The sequence below is a fragment of the Panicum hallii genome, chromosome 9 (genome assembly GCF_002211085.1).
Source record: "Panicum hallii strain FIL2 chromosome 9, PHallii_v3.1, whole genome shotgun sequence".
Classification (NCBI taxonomy): domain Eukaryota; kingdom Viridiplantae; phylum Streptophyta; class Magnoliopsida; order Poales; family Poaceae; genus Panicum; species Panicum hallii.
Genome location: NC_038050.1, coordinates 10532583 through 10550215, shown reverse-complemented (window position 1 = coordinate 10550215; position 17633 = coordinate 10532583). Strand labels below are relative to the sequence as shown.

At 48.7% G+C, this 17633-nt stretch overlaps 1 protein-coding gene across 1 annotated transcript; it reads right to left on the bottom strand.

Moving 5' to 3' along the window:
* Positions 1-7600: 7600 nt before the first annotated feature.
* On the bottom strand, positions 7601-10436 carry LOC112872613. Its single transcript, XM_025935673.1, has 3 exons — positions 9800-10436; positions 9050-9397; positions 7601-8956 (listed from the first exon to the last, which is right to left on the bottom strand). The coding sequence occupies exons 1-3, from the start codon at positions 10217-10219 to the stop codon at positions 8324-8326; spliced, it is 1401 nt and encodes a 466-aa protein (XP_025791458.1). The 5' UTR covers positions 10220-10436; the 3' UTR covers positions 7601-8323.
* Between the last annotated feature and the right edge of the window lie 7197 nt (positions 10437-17633).

The window sequence follows — 17633 nt, the reverse complement described above, 5'->3', positions numbered from 1 at the left end:
TGCTTTGATTGTTACCAACATCGTAATTAGTAGGAGGACTTCTTCGAAACATTGGCACATCAAAGTAGGTGTCGGCACTTGAGGCCGTCGCCTTCCATGCCTCTGCTAGTGGTAGCAATATATACAGGGCTATAAATTGTTTGCAAAGTGGGAAAAAGCATGGCGCCTCAAAAAGGTTGCTAGGGTTGTGTTGGTGAGAGCCAGAAACAGAAGACATGGTGCTCGGGCCATGCAATGGCTCAATCTCCTGCATCAAAGCCCCATCCGGCAGGAGTGGAGGAGGACAGGGAGGCGCGGAAGGAAAAGAGAGAGAGGCGGCGAGTAAAAGCAGGGGCGCTGGCTGGTGAGAAGGGGAAAAGGAAACAAAGGAAGATGCCCGGTTTATTAATAAGCGCCTTTTCAGTTTGGTAGAGCCGAGCAGTGGCGTCCTCGTGGCACCACCCACACGGCCGCACCTGCTTGCTACTGAGCTTAAGGATAACGGTACGTAGGGCAGAGTAGCCAAAGGGGAAATGAAAGAGAGATTTGTTGAGGGCCAGGGCGAATAAAGCGGCGCGAAATGGAAAAATGCCGCGCTGCCGTCGCTGCGTGCTTTCACGACATCGTGCTCGGCGGCGTCGGCATGGGCCCGTGAGTTAGAAAAATGTGGCCTGGGCTTTCCTTTTCGCCTTCCAGCTGGCCTGGCCCAATGCCGAGACAATGCCTTTTGCTTTCCCTTTTCTTTTGTTATTATTATTACGGCGGTTTGTTTGTTGAGCAGGAGCCGGAGCCGGAGGTTGGGGGGTTTACGGGTAAATCGATTGATTCAGCTGCTGATTTCTTTTTACTGGAGCCAGCTGGTAATAGTCTCCAAAAGAAGTGCATGCTGCTGCATGATCGCATTCGTAGTGCAAGCAACAGTTCACTTTAGCTACCTACACACGTATGCATCTGCCGACGCAGCACCACCTAGAGGAGGCAATGCAAATCCTAAGACCAGCATCCAACCTTAGCAGCTCTCTTTTTTCTCCCCACTCCGAGTCCTTGACACTGACAGATCCTTTTTCTTATAGCTTACAGCAGGATATATGTAAAGATCCATTCAGGCAGGCATTGTTGCTCATGAGCATCCGAGGAATTCAAAAGGCGACATTTTTGCGGACAATTTCTACAACCTATTTGTGTGGATCATACTATCGCTTCAGCTCTTTAGGTTTATATATGATCAGTTATCCTGCAGGTAGCACTACTGTCGTGTGGCAGACACGGACCCGAGCACTATGCATAATACAGGCAACTTGTTCATCACAGTAGCTGCGAGTGTCAAATAATCTTAATAAAAGAAGAAACATCCAACCTACCTAGTAGCTTTGCTTTTTTCTTCCCCCCTCCCCTACCTTGACAGATTCCCCTTTTGTGGGAAGGGAGTGACGAGGACCCGTTCACCATGCAGGCATACTGAAACGAAATTCAGAAACATGATTAAAAAAAAAACAGCGTTGTTCTTGGAGAAAAACTAACACGATAAGGCAATACCTTTTCAATCATGCACTCAGTGGCATTGGGATAATGTGATCTACGTGCCATGATCCTCTCATCTGCAGCCAGCCGGAACGAGCTACGTGCAGAGATTATGAAAAGCAGCGACGAGGCAGATAGTGCTGCATCCTGATCTCTCTGCTCGATCTACCTGATCCTCTGTCCACACAAACAATGCTCTGAAGCCTGCTGGGTGGTGGTGGCCAACAAGAACCGGGTGCGAAAGCGATTGGACTTGACAATTCACATTAAGAATGGTACAACAAAACTAAAGGCTTCCGCGGTCCATTCCGGCCAAGTTCACAGCAATAATTTCCGGGTTTATTCGGCATGAACTAGACCTACAACTACTTTTTTTTCTGGACGCTTCTCATCTGGATACAGGCACCACTCGCGTACAACTAGACCTACGCAACTACACACTAATTCGAAGACCGCGTCCTTCTAGAGATCACCGGAAATCTCCAAGACTCCGTAGGCGACGGACACGTCGCTGTCCCTTTGTGGCTCCACGTGTAAAAGATAACGGAAATTATTCAGGGTAGTGAGGCATGCGAGATCGAACCCACGCCCGGCCGCTCGCTCACCTGGCGAGCGAACTAACTGAGCTGTCGCTCAGTCCTCAAAAAAAAAAAGCCTTCTGTTTCTTGGATGGAAAAATGGGTTTCAGTTTGTCTGTTTTGGCATCATAAGAAGGACTTGGCGCGGGGAAGGTATTAGCTGAATCGAAACTAAACCATAGTTCAGAGCAAGCACAAGAGCTCCATAGGCAGGTCAGGTATTCCTTTCGCATGTTACTTGTCCAAAATGTTGTGAATCTAGAACAAGATACGTCTCTGTTTCTTTTTTTTTTTCATTTTCTGAACGATAAAGATATCCCTAGCTTCAGTTATGGAAGCCATGTTCAGTCAACAAACCAACATCTCCATTCTTGGGCTCCTGATCGGCACTTTTGTTCCGTGGGAACGCCCTGAGCAACTGCTATTCTGCGACGATCTATTGAGTGAATGAAGAATATATATGCGAGTTGCAGAACCTGGGGAGAAAAAACTTGTGTGCGATGATTGCTGGTGCTTGTGGACCTTCGTGACCGGTAAAGTGTCTGAACTTTTCTTCAGAGTCGACATTGCCGGAAATAAGGTGATGATAATGCCCTCCAATTTCAGATCGTTAACCGACATCAGACAAGCTGTTTTGGTTGCCTTTATTGGGGCGGCGGGGGGGGGGGGGGGGGTGGGTGGTGTTGAAACGAGTCATTACTCATTAGTTTCAACGACCATATCACATCCTTCGGTAGATTTCAGGGCAGCCTGAGGATTGAATCCTCAGGAGGGAAGGTTTCCTTTGCCATGGATTCTCAGCCACGAGCCTACGAGTCTAAGACAGACGCAACGAAAGGCCACGGCTTGGCAGCTCCAAGGGGGGTCGCGCTGCGCAGCGAGGGCTCAAAGCTTCTCAATGACATGGCTGCACGGTGGCGGCCTTGGCGGCGTCCATCCAGCGTGGCCTCCCGTCGCTGGTGCCCTCTGGCGAAGCCAGGGAAGACGTGACGGCCATGAGGGGGCAAGCATGCTGTCCATTAGGAGCAAAGACAGAGCCGCGGGCTGCGGGAGGCCCTGCTGGGTCGCCATTAACTCCGGCCGTTGGCTGCCGGCGGCGGGATAGAGTAGAGGGGAGCGATTTTCAAAATAGCCCCTCATTTGCGATTCAAATATTTGCAATAGGCCCCCTTATTCGGATCGCGATTAATATTCGCGATCCGAATATTTACAATAACACCCCTATTTGTTTACATAAAACACCCCACATAGGATAATCTTATTTCACATTAATCCCTCGTTTTCGTTTACGCCTGCTTCCTCCATTGACGGCTCGATCTCCCCGTGGCCGCATCCGGATTCTTCGGAGATGCGCAGCGGCCCCGTCTTGTGCTCGTCCGCCTAATCCTCTATGCTCGCCTTCGTCCTCCCTTCTCGACCCCTGGATGTCGAGCTGCCCAGGTTGGCGAGGGCCTGTGACTCACCAGTCACCACCGCCGTTTGTCCGCCATGGCAGCTCTGCAGGAATCTTCAATCTCGCCGCCGAGCTTTCCTGATTGAGTTGTTCTTTTTCTCTGCTATAAATTCCGTGAGCCATGCGCACGCATACAAATCAAATGCCTTCTCTCCGCTTCCACTCACCTGCGCTGCCGCATTACCTCATCTGCCTCTGCGGAGCCGTCGTCCTCACCTTCATCCACCAGAATGCTGCCGCTACCCCCTACATCTACAGGTCGGCTCCGACGTCACCAACAGCGACCTCTTCTTCCACGGCTCCGGGTCGACTTCTCCACTACATCCTGCTGCTCGGCTTACCAATCTTCCCCGGCGTCTATCTCTACTATACTCCAGTTTCCTCAACGACACACTGGTTCTCTACTTCATTGTTCATTCGGTGAATATTCAGATATTTTTATTGTTCCAATTGTGATTGTGAACCTGTGCTTATGCTTTGTACTTGATACTTGCATCGGATTCGTAATCCTTCATGTGTCTGTTGGTGCGTAGTAGGAGTTGGTAATCGAGAACTGTTGCAACTTGTCCATGCTACTCTGGTGTCATTTAGTTTCAGTATCTCTGCCTTTGGTCAATGTATAGCCAGTGAATGCAATTTTCCATTTGTCAGCATGTGCTAGTTTTGTTCCTGTTAGCTGGAGATTGCTCCCGTTTCCTGGACCGACTGCTCAACTTGTTCAATCGATCCTTGCCCGCGGCCTCTTCTCATTGAGTATTCAGACTGTTGTTGCTCTGTAATATTGTAATTGTGAATCTGTGCTTATTCTTCAGTACATAATTGCGTCGAATTCTTGATTGATCGTGATCCTGTTGATGCACAGGATTGTATAATTATTGCAACTTGCCGGTGTTAATTTCGTGCCGTGGTCTAATGTCCGTTTCCTTACATTACATTGGATAAATTTATGAGCAGCGAATAGTGCAATATATTCTGTGTTAATATTGATTATTTATTTTCTGTTTAGCAGTAACAAAGATTGCAGTTGCTTGAAAGTTTTTTTTCTCTCATAACTGTGCCCGCGTTTGTTGTTCCATCATCCATGGTAACGTGCATGAGGATTATTTGTGTCGTGTCGTGCGGGTCCAATGCCAGCCCATTAACTAGTCTGGTTGATTCGGCCTCGGGCTCTAAGCAGAAGCAGGTGGACGCGGGCTTCCCATTCGTCGTCGAGTGGTTGGTGGTTTTCATACGAGAAGGCCTGCTTTTCGTACGTGGGCTAGGTTGCGTCTCGTCAAGTGTGGGCCTGAGATTTTAGGGGAGCAATGTTGGTCCACCTTCTCCCAAAGAAAAAAAAAGATGCTGGGCCCCTTAACTAACATTGGGCTGATAGGCCCGAGCGAGATGATCCGAGTCCCGACCATTTTCACAATTGAACGTTGCGTTTTCCCTCTGTCCTTTTCATTTCCTTCCCTTCTTCTCCGTCCCTCTTCTCGAGACCGGTGCAGCACATGCTAACGAAGCGGCCGTACCTGCCGGTGCCGGTGCCGGAGAGACGACCTGCAGCAGTAGCCAGCAGATGCTGCCGCCGTCAGTGCCAGTCAACGAGTGCTGCTCATCATTAACACCCCCAAACCGGTCAATTTGAATAATTAATCCCCTTCGGTGTCAGGAGGTCCAAGAGCCTCCTCATTGTGCCGCCTGCTGCAGCCGCGTCAGACCGTCAGTTAACTAAGCAGCACGCCTCCATTGATCGATCGATCTGCCAGACGCACGCACGCACGTACGGCTGGGGAGAGCCAACGGCCCCGCTGTGGCCCCGTCTGTCTGTAACAACAGCGTACATCTCTTTCTTTCTTACTGCGCCGGCCGGCCACTGTCTCTGCTTGGCAGACAAGGCTCCGCGCAAGTCAGCAGCTGCTTCTGGCTTCTGCTACATCCAGGTTCCAGGACCCCTCTCCTTCCTTCCTTCCTACCTTGACTCGAGAGCTCCTTGGCTTGGACTCCAACCCTGGGGGTGTGCTGTGTGGCAAAATCTCTCTTTTCATAGACGTCCATTGCAGCTGCAGGCTTGCCGATGTGCTCTCGACAGCGGGTTCCATTTCACACGCCGGCAACCTTCCGGAAACGGAAAAGTACGCTGGTTCTCCCTCTTTCCCTGTGCTGTGCTGTGCAACTTGCCGCAAAACATGACATGACATGACGGCCAGGCTCGCCCATGCACCATGATTGCTTGTTAGCGGGTGTTTGGTTCGGGAAAACTAAATTTTAATTCTATCATATTAATCTATCACACAAAAAAAAGAATATTATTATTTAGCTAGGAGTATTAAATAAAATCTAATTATAAAACTAATTGCAGAACCTCTATGCTAATTCGCGAGACGAATCTAATAAGATATATTAATTCATGATTAGCGGATGGTTATTGTAGCATTACTGTTGTAAATTATAGATTAATTAGGTTTATTAAATTTGTCTCGCAAATTAGCACTTATCTGTGGAAAAAAATTTGTAAACAGATTTTATTTAATATTTTAAATGATAACATTCTCTTTAGTATAATGGGGCTAAAGTTTAACTCTTCAAAACCAAACGGGATTTAAAAGAGGGTTTCAGAATGCTAGTAGCAGCCTGCGTCTGCCTGGGAAAAATAAAACATTATCAAGTGTGGTCCGTTCGATCATAATTCAGAAAGCTGCACGATGGTGCTGGGGCATATACATACAGTGGAGTAGGGTCGTCAGCAACGCTGCTTCTGTGCGGGCTGGCGTTCTTTTTTTCATCTTATTTTTGCTCCCTGCGTTTCTGGTACTGTAGGTCCGGTTTGCGGCCGTGCGGGGGGCGTACAAGGAACAGCAATGATTTGATCGATCTACCCTGCTTTCCTGGCTGTAGCTACTAGGAGCCTAGCTAGGAGCATGGCCACTTGGGCAGTTGGGCTTTGAGCCTTTGCTTGTGGTTTGCCTTTGGTGTAGCCTCAGGCAGCATCGCATTGCCGATTGAATTGAAGTGCTAGCTGTTGCACCGCTGCATGTGGCGTCGGGGACATCCAGTTCATTGAGTCTGCTGCCCGCCTAATCTCGCTCGAGCTAACTTCAATGTTCCCAGCTCTTGCTGCATACGCACGAAAACTTGCGGTCGATCAAAAGCCTGGATTTTCATTTCAGAGCGAAACCAAAACCTCAAACCGAGCGCTGAATTCAGCAATGCAGCGCCAGCTGAACATTGACCTGGAGCACACTGACAATACACTGCAAATCTGCAATGCAGCTCTACTGAGGTTAACCGCTAGGAATTGTGTATTACGCGCTGCACGGATGCTTATGATACTCCTAGACGGGAGCACGAAAAACAAACATATAACCTACTGTTGCGAAGCTTCAGACTATAGTAAGGATTTTGACCTTGCAGGATTGGTTTGCTTGCGAGTTCCCAAGCACTCCCCAATAGGTTAGGAAGCGAGCACTGCCGCGGAAGACAGTGGTGGACCTGGGCGCATTAGAATTCCTCCGGCGTAGACATTGGTCCCTCCTTCCCAGGAAGAACACGCGGCCCTACGAATAAAACTACCCCTCACTCCAAGGAGCGGCGTGCGACGCCATTACTGCCAGCAGGGGCGAGGTGGCACACCGCCATGGCTGGCCCTCAACCTGCTCCGCTCCCTTCAGGGAATGGAGCTCCCTGCTCACCGCACCGGCACACAAAGGCGGCAGAAAGATATTGTATATACTATCTACTACTGTGTTACCAGTCCTGCTGCTACCATCATGGTCGCAATGCACAGCTCAGTACAGATTATAGTAAAGCTAGGAGATGTAATAGCTAGCTAGCATCCCTGTGCTCGATCGCCACAGTGTCACTCTAATGACAGGCAGCACCTGGGGAGGTTGAGGCCGCCATAGAAGCGCCACATGGGGGCCGTGCCATCATACTTATGGATCATTACTCCTCCCCTCCAGCATACTGCAGACCAAAGTAAAACGCGAGGCAGGCCTGGAGAAAACCGCATTGATGGCGCCAACACTGTTTGCACATCAACGCTCCGAAAAGCCTGAATCATTTCATCTCGTTTCAAGGACAATCACAGTTCACAAAGCACAGCTCAATCCATGACAACTCAAAATAAAAACATGGTTGGGATTACATGCATCGACCTGCTGTTTAACACTACATCCTTTCATCTCATGGTAAAATATAAAGAGATGCCAAAGGGAGGAGATTCAGGAAGAAAAAAAGAAAACCTAAGAAACACGGGTAACAACCATCTAACAGGTTCTACTCAGTACAAAAACACAAGCAACAACCATTCAGATGTTCAATTTTTTCTTTCTCTCTGAGAGGTTAGCTTGACATGAATCCATCAGACCATCACCAAGGAAAGCACACTGAACCACCGCCAGTCGGATGCAATGACAGCTATCACTGCCAGTTGCCGGCAAGGAAATCCTTCTTCCCCGCTGACGGCAGCGACCAATTAGTATAGCTAAAAGAGAACCAACCACAATGATCCTTCTCATGTAGCTGGGATGGAGAACACACCTAATAGGCACTGACAAAAACAAAAGCCTGAAGCAGCAAATAAGGCTACCTACTACCATATCGCTGGATGAGATCAGAAAAGGATGCTTCACACAGATCCGCTTCCACCATATGCAGGACCTTGTGAAAATCTCATGCTTCTTCCTATACACAGGAGGCATTTGGATTTACTAAACTTCCAAATCCTCCCATTTCACTTGTTTCTCTCCTACACTAGATCCAATAGAGTCAGCAGCTGCACTGCGAGAACCAAGTATGAACAGACTGCAGATCAGTTGTGATTTTCGAGTACGGTTCCACCACCCCATGCCACTTTATCTTCTTCTGCCTTCTCCAGCGCAGCAACTTTAGCGCGGTGGCCTGGGGGAGGGCCCACCCTGCTCCTCTCGCCATGGGTAATCTCCATAATCTCGTCATCAGATCCAGACTTGATATCAGTGGGTGGGATGAAACAGTCCATGGACAACCCGGGAACATTGAACGCGACCTCCTCAATGCTCCACACCTCCTCCATCCTAGTCTTGGTGTGGCTCATGGCCACCTCGCCGAACCGGAACAGGGTCACAACTGAGCGACCAGAATGCGCGATCATTATACCATCCACTGGACGGTAGTCCTCCATGAACGAGCTGATGGTAGTCTCCCAGTAGACTGCATCCCCTCCGGTGTTTGACTGAATTCGGGTCAGATGTGAATCCTCGATGTGGACAAGAAGACCAGTCCTCTGGCTGAAGTACCCAAACATGACATGCCTGATCATTTCTGCAAGGCCTTCGCTGCGTGCCTTAAGGGTCTCAGCGTCTGTGCTCAGCTTCAGGATGAAGCAATCCTCCCCATTCACCTTTTTCTCCCCGATGCACCGTGCACCAGCAAATATGCTTGCTGTGACCAGTGGATCCAAGCCCTGGAGAGAACATCACGCAGAACACTTGGGTAATTAAATCGGAACCAGCTTATATGGCTGAATTAACAGTGACAACCACAAACAGGAGCATACCTGAAGGGCACGGCGAAGCTGGCGAACAGGGCCCTTGGCAGCATGGGCACCAAGCCATGGGGTGTGGCGCCACACGAGCTTGCCATTGCACCCTGCGTGCACCTTGCTCCCACCGACAGCCAGCTCTATGTACCACATTTCTGGAGCCATCTGCCACAGCACGAAGCGACCGGGCTCGCCGCCGCGTCCAGCATTGCGGTTCTTGGTGAGGCGGCCGGCGGTCTCGTGCTCAGTTGCCACCATGCGCACCTTGCCCATGGTGTAGGCGTTGCGCACGGACGCCAGAATCCTGTGCCCTCCGGAGGCCGCGAGGTACTGCTGCAGGATGTAGTGTGCCGACGAGGTCTCCTGTGGAGAAGCACAGTCACAAGCAGTTCACTTGTCAGTGACAGTAAAAATATCCATTGTTTTACAGCACCCCGGTAACATCCCTGAATTAAACACATCATAGCGGTGAAAATAAAAGATAACACATATCAGTCCTAAAGAGCAGTCAAAGGTCCCAAGACCAGAGATATCAGATATAGTAGACATCAATAGTTACTCTTTACAGCGCTGAAATCATTAGCAGGGAATTTTACAGTCTACAGGACCATGAATTCAAGAACTAAGTAAACTGGGATACAAACATTCACGAAAATCTTGACTCCGGCATTTCGTCGAACACACGATCGAAACCAAATCTGCAGCAAACAAGGTGGGAAAAAAAAGACAAAATTTGAAGCGCAGAGTGACAAGAGAAGAGCTCACGATGGGGGTGTCCTTGACGCTGAGGTGCGGGAGCGGCTCGGTGGTGCAGACGTGAACGGGCGCAAGCGGCGCGCCCATGACGCCGAGGAGCATCCTGAGGTCGTTGCGCGGCGCGCCGGCGCCGGCGGCCGCCGCGGATGGGGCGCGCGCGAGCTGGCCGCGCACCCAGTGCCCCCACCCTTCCTTCCTCCCGCGCGCGCCTCCCCGGCCGCCGCCGCCCTCCCCGTCGCCGGACTCCAGATCGGGCCCCTCCATGAGCGGCGCCAGCATCTCGCCGCCGCCGCCGCCGCCTCCGGCGAACCTGAACGCGGCGGCCAGGTCTGCTGCCGCCGCCTCGGACTTGCGGCGCGCGCGCGCCGGCGACAGCCCGCGCGCCACCTCCTCCCGCAGCGCCGCGAAGAAGCCCTGCCGCCTCTCCATGGTCCAGGGGCCGGGCGGGGCACAGCAGGGAGGGGGACCTGCTCGCGAATAGCGGAAACCTTTCGGGGGCGCCCGGCGAGGCGTGGCTCTGTGGCCGAGGAATGAGAGGGATGGGGGGGACTGATTGCGAATTTATACGGAGGCGTGGGCTGCGGTGGCGAAAATGGTGGGCAGGGGAGGCCGAGCTGGACGCCGGTTTGCAGGCAGAGGTTGCTGCGAGTGTGCGCGGGCGGGGACGTGTGACGGCGAGTGGAGGTGGTATACGGCCGTAAAGTCGGCTGCCGATTCTCCTCACCTCCTTGGGTGTGCTCACCGCTCCCTCGGTGTCAGCCACTGCTACTGGTACGGCCGCCGGTTTTCATCCTTGAGATATGGTGGTTTGTCTTTTTTTTTTTACCGCTACCATGGTTATTTATCAGAGTGAGCATTTTTCTCAGGGGTAGAATTTGGAAATGCGGTATGGTATCTATACATAGAGCTCGGATATGTAGGTGTTTTGCAAATGAAGCATGTTATAGTTGTGTAGATTCGTCGAAGTAAAATAGTCATGTTGTAGAGCGTTGGGGGAGTAAAACGTTTTATGCATGATACGAGTTAGTGATTAGAGGGAAGCATAGCGTGATGAGGGGTGATGTTTGACGGGTTGTGGCATGACAAAGAGGAAAGCCGGCGATGCTACTGGTTGCATGGTGTGAGTATCGTGAACGTTACGAGTGCAGCAATGTCACAGTTGTCAACAAATAATATCCCGACACCATAATTGGTGGATTGAAACTGTAACCATACATTTAGCAATATGTTAGTGGCTCCATTGTGCATTCCAAGGTGGTGACTCTTGTAGCATCCGTATCCAAGATAACGGTAAGAGTTATCGATATTTATACAGTTGTCGATAATTATGTGTAAATAATATTGATAATTGTAAAGGTTGTCGGCAAGCAAGATCATTGGTGGATTGATTAACATCTATACTCCGCAACAAACCTGAATAGAACTATGACGTTGGTTGCATAAGAAAGATTATCTTTGGGAGAATAAGATAACAACTTTTGACAGTCAATACATTGAGGTTTCTGATTGGTGGATATAAACAAAATCCATTCAGTACGATGAACCGAAAAATTTGATCATATGCTATCGGTCGTATGGCAAAAGTATCCATAGTGATAATATTTTGCATGGCGTGTATCTAAGGTTTAGCGATCCGAGTTCCACAACGGTTACGGTTATCCGTGATCAATGTGTAGACATTGACAGGCTCAGGACCCTACGACCCTAGGCCCACACTTGAGCTCCCCGGAATCCAAGTCCACTTGGAGCACTCGTTGAGCAGCCCATCCATAAAAGATATGAGATAATGAGATATAATCCGTTGCTTAGCCCACCAAATCGTTGGGCTCCTGAAAACCCTTTCGCCATCACCATGTTTATGTAGATGATTTGATGCATAGAATCGACGTCTGTGCTTCACGACAAATATGAAAGTCACGAGGTCATTTATCGCGTTGTGTACATGATCCGTAAACGGAAAGGGTAACAGCTGTTCACAATAAATGGGTTGTGATGATAGGTGGTGGATAGCTAGACCAAAACGATACTATGTATATGAACTGAGAAAGTTAGCGATGTTATATCGCACTTGACTTTTTGCAACACTATGCTAGTGGATTTTCTTTTGATTAACATTTCAATTTTTAGGTAGGTGGTAAGAACCTCCCCAATCTTGTCATAGAATTGCTCATCTTGTAGGCAGAAGTTACCACTAGCTAAACTTTAGGAACGAGGTTCTCTGAAGTCTGAACGGTTTACTTACCGCCAGTATTTGCGGCGTCAAAAAAAAAAAGAGGCCAGGAAATCCCGGGAACCCACAGATCCCCACCAAACGCCATACCACAACCTGGGCGGTGAGCGTAGCCGCCGCAGCCCATCCCTCTATCTCTTTGGACAAAGAGAAAAGGAAAAAAGGAAAAAAAAAGAAAGGCAGCGGCGACGGGCGCGGCGCACGAGCCCCCAAACGGCGCCGTCAAGCGAAGGTTCGGCCCGTCCGCGCGACGGGAGGCCGGCCGCCACGTGAGCCGCGGCCCCGGTCTTCCGGTCTTCACATTTATCGCTGCGGCTAGCTCTATCCCTCTATCCCCTGCCGGCCGCCAGCGCCGGCTGCGGGTCGCCCGCGAGGCGAGACGGGGACCGTCGGGCCCGGGCCCCTCCCGGCCGCACCGTCCGCCCGAGGGGTTCCAGCCAGCCTGCGCGCGCCGGCGCCGCGCGCCCTACGAGACGAGCCGTGCGGTTGGCGGGGCGCGGTGGCGGCGTCGCTCGCTAGCTTTCGCCCGTCGGTTACGTGGCCGAGCGCGGCCGCCACATCCGCCCGCCGCGGCATGCATGACGACGGGTCCCGGGCCTTAGAGGTCATCGGCGTTTTGGCCCGGAGCGCGCGCGCGCCCTGGAGAGGCGGAAAGGAGCTTGGGAGTTGGGAGTTGGGACGGGAGGGTCCGCGTCACGGCAGCTCCAGCAGCCCTGTGCGCCTGGCGTCGGCGTCGTCTTCCCGCGGAGATCCGGAGCTCTGTGCATTCGATCGGTTTAGTGCGTGGCATGCATTGGCCTTTTCTTGGCAGCGAGCTCATCGCGTGACGTCAGAGCCGCCGTCGCCGTCTGGCCTTCTGCAGAAACCAAGGTGGAGCTAGTAGTGATGCGTCATGCGTGCTCCGAACGTGCCCAGAAGGATACGGCCAGGGGGTTTCCTGCTGCAGACGAGGTAGAAAACGCCATAGCATCAGTATGCACTAGTAACCGTTGCTTTCGACCATGGCCGCCGCCGCCGCACGCGCGTGAATGCAAGTATTCTAGGACGAGGAGCCCCTGCTGAGTTTTTTTTTTTCAAAAAAAAAACTGCTGAGATCTGTGCTGGTTTATTTGATTAGTGTACAGAGATTTGCTAAGGATTATAATATAAATATATAATGGGCGACCGTATGTACGGGCGCGAGGTGGGATCCGCCGAGCGTCGCCATCATGTAGTGGGTTGGCGTGTGATGTTAATCAACACTAGAGTACACTAATACGCTGCGACTGATCCCTTTGGTTGGTGTACAAATATAGAAAATCCTCCCATGCTGGACATGATGAGGGGTAGCGTCATACCATACGAAGTATCATTAGCAGGGGCACCATCTCTGGCCTACTTGCTTGTGTGTTCTTAGTATTAGAATCGACCTCGTGCAAAGGCCAGGTAGTATGGGTTGTTGCTTCCTTTTCTTTCTTATTTTTTTTCCTCTTCTTTTTTACATAAGTGATCTCACGCAGGGAAGAAAAAAATACATCTACGCGTAGCCTCGGAGCCTGTTTGCATTTTGCATCCATCCAAACTGTGGAGCACAACTCAGCTTTGAAAAGCTCTAACTGATCCAAAAGGTCCAGCTTTTGATTTAGATTGCAATCTACAAGCTGCTCTCCCTGCTAAGCTTTTACAGTTTATACGTTATGGATTTTAAAAGCTTTAACTGATCCAAAGAAAACAGACCTTTAGTCCAACTTTTACAAGTCAGTTTTCATAATTTGAGGGTAGATCCAAACAGGGCCTCAGAAAAGGTTCTGTTCAAGAAATCTAAATGACCCCCTAAACAAAAGCCCCTTTAATTGTTTTTTAAATTAAAAGCCCCTTTATTTGTTGCCCTCAGCTACAAGAATCATCTATCATTATTGTTTCTCCTTGTTGTCCTCAATGTACTCCCATTCTGGAACATCCTTGCTCAATGAGTAGTGTTCCAAATTAACCTATTTGATAGTAGTACATATGGTTATCAAGTCCTTAGCTACAATTTTACTTCTTAAGACATGCATTAAATTCGTGTCATAGTTGGTATGTTTCCCAACAAACTTAACACTGTTTCCCAACTTTTTTTACAATCAAATTCTAGACACCTCATCTGCCCTGGTGTGTTTTTTTTTTAAACATACTCATCCAACTCCTCCGATAGGCTAGGCTAGCTATCACATCTTAAGATTGGCAAGATTACCACACGGTCTCGTTATTGTTGACTGGTATGTCCTCAGTTGGATACTTAATATATGTATGGGCTAATTTCCACCGTAAAGAGCTAAAGATCCTAACGAACTTTCCTAATGAACTTCAAAGATAAGTATAGGAATGTTGGTAGCTTCACCAATAAAAAAGTACATAAACATTAACCAATATTTTGGTAACAGTAGTAAAATAATCTCGATGCAAACCATTTTTTACTACTTTTACAAAGTGGTAAGAAAATGCTAAAAAAATTTATTGCCGGTGCCACAAAAATGTCAAATTATTTCTAAACTGAGGGATTCCTATACACACATACTCATCAATCAATCCATACGATTCCAGCACTAGTTGATGGCTGACAATGACCTATGGGCTTATCAACAAATCATAGTGTTTTGGATCAGAACCACTGGAGTCCAGGGCATGCATGCATGCATGTGTGGAGAACGGCATGGTAATTGATCAACATGCTTGGCGACTCCACCCACAATGTGACTACTGCAAGCAACCAAAAGGGCCGGGACAAATCATGGTGATTGGCTATGGCCCTGCTATGCATATATAGTTAACTTCAAGCCCCCCTATTCGCTATTAGCTAAGCTGCTTATAAGCTAGGGGGCAGCAACACGACATGCAACTGCGTGATTGCATTGCCCCAATTGCTGCCTGCCGCAGCACCAACGGCCGTTCTCTTGGATCGGGACAACTTGCATGAAAGTTGACAGGCCGCAGAGAGCGTACATTAGTACATAGTATGGCACCATCTTGCTGTATGAATCTCCAATGGATATGGTTTTTATAACGACGTTTCCGTCAAAATTAGTATGCACGCATCTTCCGTCGACCCATGCATGCGGATAAGTAGTAGTAGGCGCTGCATGAGGTTCCTGTTTTATCTTTTTTAGCATTTTTTTATGTCACTGTCCAAGTACAGAGCACAAATCCTTGACAGGCTTGTTTCTTCTGCCTACTTGGATTGAGCACGCATGACTATTATTTTTCTACCAATTTTGTTGTACAGATCATTATATAGACGGACTCGAATTAGCAACCTTCTGAGAAAAAGATCTGCATACCCATACCTGAATGCTCCAAATGAGATGCAACCCAACTCAGGGCTTGTTTGGATCCGCCGGACTAAAATTTAGTCCCATCACATCGGATGTTTGACCATCAATTATGAGTATTAAATAAAGGCTAATTATAAAACTAATTGCATAAATGGAGGCTAATTTATGAGATGAATCTATTAAGCCTAATTAATCCATCATTAGTATAATAGCACAACATGCTAAAATCATGGACTAATTAGGCTTAATGGATTTGTCTCGTGAAGAATTAGCATCTATTTATGCAATTGGTTTTATAATTAGCCTTTATTTATTACTCCTAATTAGTGTTGAAACATCCGACGTAATAGGCGCTAAAGTTTAGTCTCCTCGTCCAAACAAACCCAGAGCAATCTTTGCGTTCTAAACCGAACCCAGCTTATAACAACATTGATATTGCAGAGCAGTACGTAGTAATATAGTATGTAGTATTCTTACGGTCCATTTTTAAGGATCATTGTCGGTTCTTCTCGAGTCGATCATTTCTGTCTGTTCAACCGATTTTAACCAACAATATTATTGGTCGACGGTAGCCTAGCTAGGACCATTCTTGTGTCAGTGTAGCTAGGCATTTCTTGCACAGTGGTGTGATCCGTCCTGAAATGGGAGCATTAAAACTAGCTGTCTGACGAGGCATGATCGTATTAGAGAAGTAATCTCTCTGTCCTCCCCTTAACACAATAGTAGTTCACAGTGTGACATTTTCAGCTAGCCTGTCCGATCCCAACCACGCCTTACTGTCGGGTAAAGTTCAGATCCAAGTAGCGCTCGACAGCTATTAGCTAGTAGTCGCGGAGCATGCATACACGGATCGATCTTGCTTGCATTGCTCTAGCCCAGGCTTTGCAGCAGCGCATCATGGCATCAACAACCAATCGCTCTCATGTCGATCGGTACAGGTATACGTACACACAACCAGAAGCCGAGCATGTGCAGTAGTACGTAGGGTATACGGTATCGTACACGTACAGTATACATACAAGTAAAGGGTTATAGATGGCGTGTACTTGCCTGCCGATACACACAGTACTTGGAGTAGTTGTTCATCAAGGAGCACCATGCTCTCGTATTGATGAACGCTTCGCGGCACCATACGGCCGTGCATACGCTGCACGCGCATGCATGTGAACTAATAACACAGGCGTGAGCTGATCAGCTGATCGATCTACCAGCAGACTACAGTGGCGAGGCAACTTTCAGTGGCTTTGTAGTGTAGCTCGGTAAGTGCAGAGAGCAATGACCTACGCACAGAAATGCAGTCGACATGGAGAATCGCAGGTGGCACTTGATGGATGGATCTACATGTCTGCTGAGGTGACCACTCTCTCTAGAAGCACTACTGCACACAGGCTCTCTCCTGGACCAATGTCATCTCTCCCTTACCCCAGCATGCATATGCTACAGCATTGGGAGTACATATACATGTACTACATGCGCCTGCGCGCGTACGTGCCTACGTGGCATGCATTTTTCTGTGTGAAGCGAATCATATACAGACTGAGCTATATGTTCTTCCATTATTGGAAAACTGCAACTTTCATGCATACTACCAGCACTGGTTCCTTGAGTACTGGTGTAAAATGATGATATTTTGTAATGTTTTTATTCAATAACCACTGCAGTGGTAAAGCAAACAATTGCTTTAGATGGACAAATAGGCATTAGTGGTAAAGGAAAAGGAACTTCAGTGGCAGAATCAAACATAGAGTACTGTTAGTTAGGGGGCAAATCATCCATATTCTTCTCGGTTCTCACACTTTATGGTGAGACCACTGCAGTGTATATGACAGTTGCCCCTATCCTCCGCCACCACATGCATTTGCTAGTTCCAAAACATGCCATTGTACGAAGATTACTTTTTCAGTCTAGATCAATTGTAGTATATTACTTCTTTGTTCCAAAACTTGCAAATCCGGTAGTATCTTCTTTTCAGGAAAAAAAACTAAAATAGAAAAAAAACAACTCTGACACCGTACAATAGTGCCTGCAACAAAGAAATATGGATTGTAAGATTTCCGTACTACTACTTAGATGGACATGTGCCGTGCTCTCCAGCGATTTGTGCCGCTCCACTTTTGGTTAGCCTTCGCACAGCTAAACTACCTGCCGCTCCACCTGCCGCTCCCGTCACTACCTGATTACTATGCTCTAGTGGCACAGTAATGTATAAGCATGCCGTACATGTCTCACATGTTTTTACTTTTCGCTGCTAGCTAGTGCTCGCTACTCAGCGTACGACGGATCTGGCCATGCATGATGTCTCTGCAGTCTCAGCATGGCGTGC